The 12,320-nt window shown below is 41.1% G+C and overlaps 2 protein-coding genes across 2 annotated transcripts; one reads left to right on the top strand and one right to left on the bottom strand.

Annotated features, from left to right (window-relative positions):
- Positions 1-156: 156 nt before the first annotated feature.
- Positions 157-1,531, bottom strand: cmbl (carboxymethylenebutenolidase homolog (Pseudomonas)). The gene is given in 7 exon segments (XM_079576412.1): positions 157-412; positions 485-576; positions 668-810; positions 876-943; positions 947-983; positions 1,079-1,293; positions 1,371-1,531. Coding segments are annotated over 6 exon segments (735 nt in total). The 5' UTR covers positions 1,371-1,531; the 3' UTR covers positions 157-232.
- A 909-nt stretch (positions 1,532-2,440) lies between these two features.
- LOC306978168 (E3 ubiquitin-protein ligase MARCHF6-like) lies at positions 2,441-12,309 on the top strand. Its single transcript, XM_079576659.1, has 25 exons — positions 2,441-2,810; positions 3,466-3,565; positions 4,339-4,412; positions 4,500-4,643; positions 5,539-5,611; positions 5,686-5,854; positions 5,995-6,181; positions 6,367-6,428; positions 6,525-6,557; positions 6,646-6,697; positions 7,249-7,307; positions 7,383-7,463; positions 7,584-7,652; positions 7,784-7,858; positions 8,144-8,278; positions 8,374-8,594; positions 8,800-8,937; positions 9,015-9,237; positions 9,371-9,440; positions 10,250-10,431; positions 10,878-11,012; positions 11,083-11,172; positions 11,414-11,546; positions 11,629-11,764; positions 11,853-12,309. Exons 1-25 carry the CDS (start codon positions 2,792-2,794, stop codon positions 11,938-11,940), a joined length of 2,748 nt encoding a protein of 915 aa, XP_079432785.1. The 5' UTR covers positions 2,441-2,791; the 3' UTR covers positions 11,941-12,309.
- The last annotated feature ends 11 nt before the right edge of the window (positions 12,310-12,320 follow it).

Genomic DNA, 12,320 nt, shown 5'->3' with positions numbered 1-12,320 from the left:
ATTGGGTGGACGCTTTCAAATTTATCACATCTGGGGAAAAATTGTCAGCTTTACTGCAAAAAGTCCCCTAATATTATCATGAACCTTTGCAGTGGAATCATCTGAAGTCATAAGATGGTTTCTCGATTTTAATCACAAGCTAACAAAGCTGATTAGTTTATTTTTTATATCAGTACAGTATATGTGTGAAAAGTGGCAAATCTGATGTACAGTATGCATGATGGAATATAATCTACATGTATTTGTTGAACCAGTTCAGCATGTCTCTCCTGGCCTCCTGTATATGGTGTTTGTCTTCTGAGTTAACGTCTTCTCTCTTACGGTGGACAAAGCCATGGGATTGTCCAGGGAAGATTTTAACCTGATAGTCCACTTTGCACTCCTCCTTTAGTCTGGCTTGAAGGGAATTCACCTGAACAATGGATAAGGCAGATATGGAAGTTTCTCATAAAATTACATGGACTTAAAATTGCCAGCTTTTTACATGGTCAAGGGGAATGTGGTCATCCTTCTCTCCAAAGATGAACAAGGTAGGACTTTTTAGGTCATACTTGTCATCCATCAAACGTATAACACCTAGAAAAATGTAATGGTATTATTTTATGTCCGTATTAAACCATGTGAGGAGATTCACTTTCGGAAGACAACGATTAATTAAGCTCATTACCATATACTGAGACTCCAGCTTTGATTTCTGGATATTGCAGTGCTATATAATGTGTGGCAATGCCTCCCCAGCAGAATCCCACAACTCCGATGTGTTTGGCCCCGCACTTATCCTTTAGGAACTTTATTGTTGCATCCACTTCTCTAAAATGCAGAAAATCAAATTGGTAAACAAAAGTAGAAAAGGTTATTGCAAGCTTGTAGCCTACTTTTTAATGTTAGTCGCCTTTTTGTCCTCAAGCCACTCCTGAAATTTGGACCAATCATGGGACGCGCTCTATGGCTCCTTTCCAACAAAAAAGTCTGGACACACAGCACTGCACATGAAGAAAACCAAACAATTAATCTTTAACTTTCTCAATCATGCATAACCTGTAAAATGATAAAATATGACTAGTTGTGTTTTACTTACATGTATCCATTTGAGGCAAGCATGTCAGCCATGTATCTGGTGTTAGGAAGTTTCCATCCATATATGTCTTGTATAACAATAATGGCCTTCTCAGACGCGGTTGTTGGCTTTACTACATAACCATTAAAGTGCTCTATCTGGACCTCGTGACCAAGGCCACCATACTCCAGTCGATCACCAATGTCACAAGGACATGGATTGGCCTCGTTTGCCATCTAATGAATGAAGCACACAGCTTTAAGTTAAGTTTTCATAAGCATACTGCTAATAGGCAACATGCTACACAGCCTACCGTGCCTGACGTGAGCGGTGCGACACTTCTCTGCAAACCAGCAAAAGCAACTCTGCTCTACTAGTTATTATAGATCCGGCTCTGCTCCGAAAATCTGTAAAACAGTTGCATGAGGTAGTGACGAAATAAATCTTTGCACATTTCAAAATAAAACTAAATAGGCGAAATTAAACTTACAGAGACCCCAAAGTCCGGGACTGCCCCTTTATCGATCCAGAAGTCTCCCGGATATCTCCAAAATAATACAAATGTACTACATTCTAAGGAATTTGATATTATTTTACAGCTACCTAAAAAGCAACATCTAGCAATGACTATGCTAAATAATGGTAAAACTGGTACATTCGTCCAAATAAATCAGTACATTTCCTGTGAAAAATATATATATTTGTTCAACTGAACATGTACTGAGAAGCTTCGGGAGGCCCACCAGGGGGTCCCAAACCCTTCTTTGGGAACCACTATTCTACCACATATTATTAAGCTTTTTAAACTATGAAGTTTGTTAGCGCCATAGATGTACTGCACTGTACACGTTTTCTTTTATCAGGTCAGGATAGACAAATAGCACAGATATCTTAAAAGGCACCGCTGGGATTCGAACCCAGGATCTCCTGTTTACTAGACAGGCGCTTTAACCATCTAAGCCACGGCGCCGGGTGCAGAGTGTTGCTACCTTGTTGCAGCATACTGATGGTGTTCTAAAATGATCTGCATTAAGCTTTGTTAACTTGATTCGTTTACTAAAGGGACCACAGTTGCGGTTATAATTACATTAAAACACATTTCTTGCAGCAGAATCTGAATTAACTTTAGGGGAAATGGCAGCTGAGAGATTAACTTTCTCTTTGAAAAACCTTTCTGAAGTATACCGTTAAAAACAACGGGTTGTTGTACTTGACTTTAATTTGAAAACTTTAGAAATTATGGAAAACATGTGCAAAACTTACACACAAACTTCTGGGCACGACACCGACATAACAAAGACACCACCAGTGGCAGTCGGTAGATGGCAGTAAAGGCTCGAAGGTTTGAATATTGTAAGGCGAGGAAGTCACGGCAGGCCAACGTCACAACGCATGCGCAGTCAGGGGTTGGCTGTGCGTCTCCACGGTGGAGCTGTCATTTCAACTATGGCGAGGATGTGATGTTTGTGCAATGTCTACAGACAATTTTCAAGACTGAAAAACACAATCTACTCGTTATCAAAGACACACTGGATGCAAAAGAGAAACACATAGCCACCGTGGTTTTATGCTGTGTGAGGGCACCATTTTAAGATTGTCAATGAGTTTTAGACAGGACTTGTCTTGTTAGCTTAGTGTTGTTGCTAGTGGAGCCATAATAATACCACCGTCGTTGATGGATTCGCTTTGCAGTGGACTATCAGAAACAACTATCCGCGGTGCTTAGAGACGAAAATGGATCCCGTAGAAGAAGGTACCCACTATGATTACTGTTATATTTGTCACATATGTTGAATTAGCATTAGCCTAAAAGCGCGTCACACTAACTACAGTCTGCGCTGAGCTGGCCTGCTAGCAGATACCTCTCATTATGAATGTAGCTGCCTCCAGGCGTGTTTATGTGAGTAGAGGTAGTGTCAAGATCATATGTGCATTACAAAGAAGCCAATATGTTACTGAGACAGGTATCATGGAACTTACTAGTAGCTGCTTGTGATGTCACGAGCCTTATGTTAAAGCGAAGTTTCTCGTGTATCTCACCAAAGGCTCATTGTGTTACAGGTGTCCAAAGGCATATTATCTTTTAGCCTACCATGAGATGTAAACAAATACTGACAATATACTCCAGCCTATTGAAGCGCCTACCGGTGTATTTTGACCAAAGACGTGATATTTGTGTTCTAATACTTGAATACAAAATGCAAGACATAATACACATCCAACCTGCTAACAAAGTTAAATAATTAAGGGCAGTGGGTGTAATGTATGTGTAGAGACATCACCCTAGTTATCATAAGAAATAAATTAGGCACATTAATCCTGCTTATTTTCTCCTACTTGTCAAGTTTTACATGATGTATTGAATTATTTTTAATCATTATTATGCATATCTCTCTGAAAACTTGTAGCGGATATTTGCCGCGTGTGTCGCTCTGAGGGGAGCCCAGACAAGCCCCTGTACCACCCATGTGTCTGCACAGGCAGTATTAAGTTCATCCACCAAGAATGGTAAGGACAATCGACACTAAGGACAACATGGAAGCTCTCCTTACGATATTGGATTTATTAGCTAAAAATTACTGTATGATTTGGTCTCACTGTTTTGAGTTGAGTGGATAAAACGGCAGCCCATTGTGGGTTTATTTTAATCCCTGAACATGTAGCATTGCATTTTCTTGCTTTCCAATTTTTTCAACTATTTCAAGTGGAGATTAGACATGAATTCAACAATTCAAATACGTAAATATTTGCATGGGTCTCTGTCATTATGCTTTATAGGTAAAAAAGACATACACCTTTTAACTATTCAGTATACATATAACCCTTGTAAAATGGTAATGCACTTGTCTAAGTTTTTAATTCTTCTTTATGAGACAGATTCATGAGTTCATGATAATGTACAGCACATGGTACTGGATGTTGTGTCAATCTGTTTGTTACGTATGAAGGTCTGTAGGGTTTATAACAGCTGAGCCCTGAGCTCTAGTCCACACTCCACCCTACGTCACACTGTAATCACAGCAGCGGTATCCGTCAGGAAGATTATGTCATCAGTATTAGCACCGCTGACCTTTGTTGTTTGCATTGTAAAAGATCTACCTGACTCTCTGTGTCTTTATGACACTTAATTATGGATTTGACAATACATTTCTTTATTTAAGAATTCTTTATATTTTAAACTTCTAGTTATTAGATTGTGTTAATTAGCCCTTCACTCCAGCCGAATATAGCACCTTTTTGTTCCTGCTCTGTAATGTTTTACTTTTATTTCATATTGCCAGTTTAGTCCAGTGGCTGAAGCATAGCAGAAAGGAGTACTGTGAATTATGCAAGCACAGATTTGCATTCACTCCCAGTAAGTGCTTCATTATTGATGTATTTGACTTACTGTATTGACATGAAAGCACATTAATGAGTTTCCGTATCTTTTTTTCCTCCTCAGTCTACTCTCCAGACATGCCCTCCCGTTTGCCCATCCAGGACATCTGTGCTGGCCTGCTCACCAGTGTGGGCACAGCCATCCGTTACTGGTTTCATTACACACTGGTGGCATTTGCATGGCTTGGAGTCGTTCCTCTTACTGCATGTGAGTAAAATCTGCTGGCATCATCGCAGTACTTAATAAGCCCTTAGAGAAAAGTTTACCTAATTGTCAGGGACGCAGATAAAGCATTGCTTTATGCTTGTCAGTATTGAATGTTATTGTTGTGACTAGGGTTGGGCGATGTTCCCTTAATTGGCCGTTGACGATGTTTACAGTGAACCATCGTGATGGACGATGATATCGGAGAACGACTTATTCAGAGCGTCAACTCCTCAATACCAAGGCTCTTATCACACTAATACGAATGTAAATCGGAGCTTATTATTTGCATTTGCTCAATTTTAACGTAATGTTTAAGAAACAGTAGGTGAACGGGACAATATGTACACGTTTGCGTCGTAGCTTACGTTTTTGAAGCTGCTCCACGCGCCGCCCGGTCCGTGAGCTCGTAACTTCGTACCTCCTGCACCGCGCCTCTTTCTCTCCTCTCTCTCTCCTCTCTCGGTCCTTCGTGAGAATAATTTAAACCCATGCGCGCTCAGCTAGCTCCGATGTGAGAGCCATCTCGTCATTTTAAAACGCTTTAAGTTTCCGTACGCAGCAAAGCAAAGCAAAACCACGCACTGTTAAACTTTGAGCTGTAGAGAGAAAGAGAGAGAGCGCTCCGCGCGTCAGAAATAGAGCAGCGCTGCGACTTTACTTTAATAATTACGGCTAACACATCATGGCTTCTGGCAGGCCACTGAAACTAGCGCGCATATTATGATATCGTCCATCGGCACAACCGTAGTTGTGACTTCATTAAACTTAAGGTGCTTTATTTGTCATTTTACAAAAAGTATACAATGAAATCTGTCCTCTGCATTTGATCATCCTTTGACACCGCTGGTGCGTCCAGTGCATAATAATTATCATTGATTATGTTTATTTACTTTAGGTCGCATCTACAAGTGTCTTTTTACTGGCTCTGTGAGCTCACTTTTGACACTTCCTTTGGACATGCTTTCTACGTGAGTAGTAGACATTAGTGCATACACTAAAGATATATATGAATATATTTTATTTGTCTTCTCTGTTTCTACAGAGAAAACCTGCTTGCTGACTGCCTGCAAGGGTGCTTTGTGGTCACCTGCACCTTGTGTGCATTCATTAGCCTGGTGTGGCTTCGAGAACAAATAGTCCATGGCGGTGCACCTCAGTGGTTAGAGCAACACCAGCCTCCGCCCCCAAATGCAGCTGGACAAGCAAATGAGGTACCTTTTTTTTCATCCAGGTGATGGGTTCATAGCTTTAGGAATGTAATAAGAAATGCATTGCAAGGACTAATATAAATGCTTTACCACGTCTCTAAACCTTGAGTTGCAGTTAGTCATATTTTGACCTTGTTTTCCAGGCACAAGCTGCTGGTGAAGGAGCAGCTGATGAGCCACCTGCTCCACAGCCTGCCCCAGCTGACCCTCCGGCCCAGAATGAAGCAGAGCCACAGCCCCCTGATGCCCCTCCTGACCAGGCGGACGATCCTGAGCTGGAGGAGGAGGCAGCCGCTGCTGAGGAGGGAGATGCCAACAATGGAGCACAAGGTAAATTATACATCTTTATCAGTTTCCTTAAATTTGTAACATTAAATTGAAAAATCATTTGCGTATAGTTTGTGTGACATTTAGACACAGTGTCCAATTAACAAAAACATTTACTGGCTAGCCATAAATATCCGATTTGTATTATCTGCTGTTGCTCTAAGAAAAATGTGTTGTTTTCTTTCCAGATGACATGAATTGGAATGCACTTGAATGGGACAGAGCAGCTGAGGAACTGACCTGGGAAAGGGTAACCACTTTCACTGTATTAAGAACAGCTGGCAATGTCATTTTGAATTATACAGATTGTGTTTTAAATTTGTATTTTTAAATCCCTCTTACACAGATGCTTGGTCTTGATGGATCGTTAGTATTTTTGGTGAGTTTTAACCTGGCAATTCAGGCAATCCATTCATTCATTCAGTTATTGATGAATTAATGTGTTTTTTTTATTTTTATCTTTCCAGGAGCATGTATTTTGGGTTGTTTCTCTCAACACGCTCTTCATCCTGGTTTTTGGTGAGTACATCAAATGACACATATTGCATTGTACTTATGAAGCCTCTTATGCTGCATTCAGACCGAACGCGATGGAGCCATCAGGGGTGAGTGATTATGGTTATCCCTGTGCCAGTGGTGCGATGGATGCGAGTAGAGCAAGGTGATTTGGGCGTCTAACACTGTTGGACTTACTTAATGACATGACTGGATGTTCTCACGTTGAAAATACAGACATGATAAAGCTGTATTGGGCAGAGAGACCTAATCAGAGGGCTGCCGGTGCTTGTGAAATGGGGCTGAGGGCTGCATTTTACTGTAGCCTCCCAGGGAGAGCTTACAGACACCGGGGGCAGCGGTTAGCCGTCCCGGGCTGCCGCCGAGGCTCCCAGCCGGGTGGGAGGCTATAGAGCAGGGCAGTGTTTGAGTGACCACCAAAAATTCAAGCGATAAACACCGGGCGTTTGATGCCATTTTTTTGCCTCTATTGTGTTCAGTCTGAATGCAGCATTACTCTATGTTCCTTGAAACCTTTGCTGAGATAAAGTATTTTACACATGATTTTGTTTTAGCATTTTGTCCTTACCACATTGGACACTTCTCCGTTGTTGGTCTTGGTTTTGAAGAATATGTAAGAAACCCTATTATCTACTATCACAACCATTTTTCATTAGTCGTCGTTACTATAATATGATTTTCTTTTTAGGTCCAGGCATCTCATTTTGAGGGATTAATCACAACCATTGTGGGGTACATTTTGCTGGCGATGACGCTGATCCTTTGTCATGTATCCTTCTGTAAATATAGTTTTTTACTTAATTTATATACATCTTGAGTTAGACAATGGGCTGTGCCTCTTAGTGCATTTGTCAATATTGAATGTCTGATCCTTAATGCCTGCCAAAAGGGTCTTGCGGCTCTGGTTCGATTTCAACGTTCCCGGCGTCTTCTTGGTGTTTGCTACATTGTTGTTAAGGTATGTTTTTTGGGCCCTTGAGAGATTTACCATTGATCTAGTTTCTCAAAGCAAATACTTGTTGATAGTTACACGCATTTCATCTTCAGATGGATTTGTTGTTGAGACACTGCTCTGTTTGTCTTCCACAGGTGTCTCTGTTGGTGGTTGTGGAAATAGGGGTGTTCCCTCTCATCTGTGGCTGGTGGCTTGACATTTGCTCCTTAGTAAGTTTTACTAAAGTTTTTTTTTGTAACTTGTAGTAAATTATCCATGACTTAGCAAATGGGACAAAAGGCATTAAAGAATAACAACAACATTCTTGGCATTGGGCTTAAAATGTTGGAAACTTCACCTCCTTTGCGTTAAGACAAAGATTACTCTTTGATGTCTGAGTTTTCTGCACAAGATGTAAAATATATGTTCTATGTCTCATGTACTGTATTTAAAGCATACTCAGCTGGTAATACCTAAAAAGAACTGTGGCTTACTTACTATGTTTTCTTCTGTAGGAGATGTTTGATGCTTCACTCAAAGACAGAGAGTTGAGTTTTAAATCTGCACCTGGGACAACAATGTTTCTGCACTGGCTCGTGGGAATGGTTTACGTCTTCTATTTTGCTTCATTCATCCTCCTCCTGAGAGAGGTATGTTTATAAGAACTTTTCTACTGTCTTGTGTGACCTGTCAACATGTTATATTTGAAATGTCTCTAAGCGTTGTAATCCTCTCCTTTTGTCAGGTTCTAAGGCCTGGAGTGCTGTGGTTCCTGAGAAACCTCAATGACCCAGATTTCAACCCGGTGCAAGAAATGATCCACCTGCCCATCTACAGACATTTGAGGCGCTTCATCCTGTCTGTGGTTGTGTTCGGATCCATTGTTCTGCTCATGCTGTGGCTTCCCATCAGACTGATTAAACTACTACTGCCTACTTTCCTGCCGTACAACGTCATGCTCTACAGGTACATGAGAGAACAAAGGATCAGAAATGGGGCAGCATAATTGATTAAGTGACGTACTTTATTGGAAAAAGCCACAATTTATTGGTTTCGCACTGGTACCAAACGTCAGCCCGCTGCACAACAAAGAACATTAGTGCTGCTGACGAAGTTTCTTGGATGAAAAGGAAAGGATTGTGTAATAACATGTCATGTGTACCTCCCTCAGTGATGCCCCTGTCAGTGAGTTGTCCCTGGAGCTCCTGTTGCTGCAGGTGGTGCTGCCCGCTCTGTTGGAGCAGGGACACACTCGGCAGTGGCTAAAAGGCCTGGTCAGAGCGTGGACTGTCAGTGCTGGATATTTGCTGTGCGTTCTCTCAAACCTAACTATTGTTTTCCAGTTTATACGTTCTTATCAACTATTTTCGCTGTCTCTCCTCTCAGGGACCTTCATTCATACCTCCTCGGAGAGCAGGAAGACAATGATGCAAATCAACCTGTGAATAACAATAACAATAACAACCCTGCTCCCGCTCACCATAACAACAACAACAATCCTGCCCCAGCTGTTGGTGAGGGGCTACACGCAGCGCACCAAGCAATCCTTCAGCAGGGAGGGCCAGTCGGCTTTCAACCGTACCACCGACCCCTCCGCTTCCCATTCAGAGTAAGTGCTTTGATTTATTCTACTGTATGTTCTAATGATAAAACCTTTTCAATCAACAAACAACACCAGTATATCACAGAAACATCTCACTTGCTTTCGTAGCAAATTTGATAATATCCTTTTTTTGTCTTAGATTGTGTTGCTGATTGCATTCATGTGCATTACTCTGCTGGTTGCCAGTCTGCTCTGCCTAACTCTACCAGGTAAGAAAATAAACCATAATTAGAAACTCTCCTAATGAAAAAAATGTAAACTGTACTTTCCGGACTATAAGCCACTACTTTTTTCCCACCCTTTGAACCTTAGTTCAGTTTCAGCCTAATTTATACATTTTATGGTCATGCTGAATATTGTGTCCCTCTACCGCTGTCTTCTTCCACCTCTGTCCGTGGTGTTTTACTGTTCACCGGAGGAGCGGAGGCAGCAGGATGCCCTCCCGTGCTATACTGTAGCTAACCTGGTTTCATGTGCAAAACAAATGTGTTTAATTCTCTCATCGCTGAAATATTATGGAGGGTCCAGCGATGCACGGGTTATCAAAAGCCAGCCGTGAGCGGTCACCACGGACTCAGCTCAGTGCAGCTTCAAAGAAGAGGAAACTCTCGATGTTGTGTGCGCTAACAGGCCGAGGAGGGCGGCTTTAAACATGGCCACACTCCCAAGGAGGGGTCGCTGTGCAGGCAGCGCTTTGGCTTCACTGAACGTTTAAAGAATAATATAATCTAAGTTCGTAACACACTTTAATAAAAGTAAATGTACCTCTAGGCCACTGTTCTCTTGGTAAATTTAACCGCGCACAAAGAAGACTGTCCAGTATTTCCAGTGGAGCTGAAACGTAAAAAAAAATATTTAATAAGAAATCTTAATACATTTTGTTTGTGCTGCTTGTATTCAGGTGCGCTCAATAGTCCAGAATTTACGGTATTAACTCGCTCTTCACCCTGTTGTGGGTCTTTTTTATATGTATTTTTACTGCTATGATAAAACCTACAGTTTCTTGTTTCTTTTTTAGTCTTTGCTGGTCGTTGGTTGATGTCTTTCTGGACTGGAAGCTCTAAAATCCATGAGCTGTACACTGCAGCATGTGGCCTTTATGTGTGTTGGCTGTCTATCCGTGGGGTCACTGTGCTGCTGGCATGGATGCCTCAGGGACGCACTGTCATCATGCGTAAAGTCCAAGAGTGGACACTTATGGTATGTATTATTTATTGTCTAATTCAATAACGGGTTTTAGGCTTTGTGTCTCTTAAAAATTAGTCTTGGCCGCCTCTAGTGCTGCATTGCACATTCATTATTCAACGACTTTAGAAGAATAAGCTAATGTTTACTTTCCTTTATTTATTTATTTTTTTCCAAGAAGTCCTTTTTTGGCCCTGTTCAAACACGATTGAATAGCCAGCAGAGGGCAGCAGAGTGCAGTTCCACGGTGCTATTTTAAATAAAGGTCACTTCACCAGCCCTTCATAAGTGCAATGGGATAATCCACATTTTGCTGAACTTGCTGTGTTATAGCAATTCTTTACCATTAGAATAGTAGAAGGTCATCAGACACATAAAACCGTTATATTAAAAGGTAGCACCAGGTGCTGTTATACTAAGCAAGTGTTAATAAAAGTGTTCTATGTAATCTTTCTCAATAGATTCTTAAGACCCTGGTTGTGGCTCTGCTGGTTGCTGGTGTGATTCCCCTGCTGCTCGGACTGCTGTTTGAGCTGGTCATTGTTGCTCCTCTCAGAGTCCCATTAGACCAAACGCCCCTTTTCTACCCTTGGCAGGTATGATGGTGCTGTCAAAAGCGTATCAACTGAATTGATGCATTTTATCAGCATTTCTTCTCTGATGCAGGACTGGGCTCTTGGCGTGCTACATGCCAAAATCATTGCTGCAATCACTCTCATGGGACCTCAGTGGTGGTTGAAGACTGTCATTGAGCAGGTATAATATTTTTTGGTGAATAGGATTTAAGCCAGTGTTGGAAATTGGAATTATTGAGATTGGAAATATTGCCGATTGAAAAGAAAGCACTACTGAATTTAATCTCACTTATTCCAGTAAAGTACATTCTCAGAACTGGATTTGTTTACTGCATCATTGAGAATGTTATTACGAGTATTCAGACAATTGGATTTGTAAATTTCAATTGTAACCTAAAATGTACTGTAATTATATTTGTTAGGTTTATGCAAATGGAATCCGCAACATTGATCTCCACTTTATAATCCGTAAACTGGCTGCTCCAGTCATCTCAGTTTTGCTGCTGTCCCTGTGTGTGCCGTATGTAATCGCTGCTGGAGTGGTCCCTACTGTTGGTGAGTGTCAAATGGGAGATTTTAACTTTTCTTCATCTGTTTTTTTTTGTATTAACAATAAATATTGTGTCCTCTTGAACAGGAGTGACCCCAGAGATGGAGATCCTAATGCAGAGGAGGATATACCCTTTTCTGCTGATGGTGGTTTCGCTCGTTGGGATCCTGTCTTTCCAGATCCGACAGTTTAAACGCCTTTATGAACACATCAAAAATGACAAGTAAGTGGTTTATTGTGTTTTACAGGAAAAGCTCTGCAGTAGTCTTTTCTGGATATTACTTACCAAATTGTCCTTACTATTTTTTCAGGTACCTTGTTGGACAGAGGCTTGTAAACTATGAACGGAAAACTGGAAGAACAAGCACAGTCCAGTCGTCCAATCCTGTGTCAGACTAGTATGTTGCACCATAACCTGAAATACACCCATTTCACGCTATCAGGCTGTAAACTGTTGTGTCATCTGTCACTCCTGGTGAATATGATGGAGTTCTAAAACTTTGAGCCCATTTATGTTGGGACGTAAACATGTATTATAATCACGGGGCAGCTCCCCCCCTGGACACTGATGAGTGTTTCGAGTTCGAATACAACATTTGTAATGTCTCTCATGCCTTGCTTTGTAAAGTGCTGCCTGATAATTGTACATGTGTAAATACTTTGAACTCGAAGTTGGTCTGAAAGAAGACTTTAATTACTGCAATGATCATTGTACATCTTAAAAGTGTATGTATAATTTATTAAATAAAACTTACAATTTAGCTTTAATTTTTGAGTGT

Source organism: Gobius niger (assembly GCF_951799975.1).
Source record: "Gobius niger genome assembly, chromosome: 18".
NCBI lineage: Eukaryota > Metazoa > Chordata > Actinopteri > Gobiiformes > Gobiidae > Gobius > Gobius niger.
This window is presented reverse-complemented; position numbering and strand designations above follow the sequence as displayed.

Excerpts from the sequence above, each read along its gene's own strand:
- LOC306978168 (XM_079576659.1), top strand. Across the intron at positions 4,413-4,499 it reads CAGATTTGCATTCACTCCCA|TCTACTCTCCAGACATGCCC; the intron begins GTAAGTGCTTCA and ends TTTCCTCCTCAG. Across the intron at positions 11,173-11,413 it reads TGAAGACTGTCATTGAGCAG|GTTTATGCAAATGGAATCCG; the intron begins GTATAATATTTT and ends TATATTTGTTAG.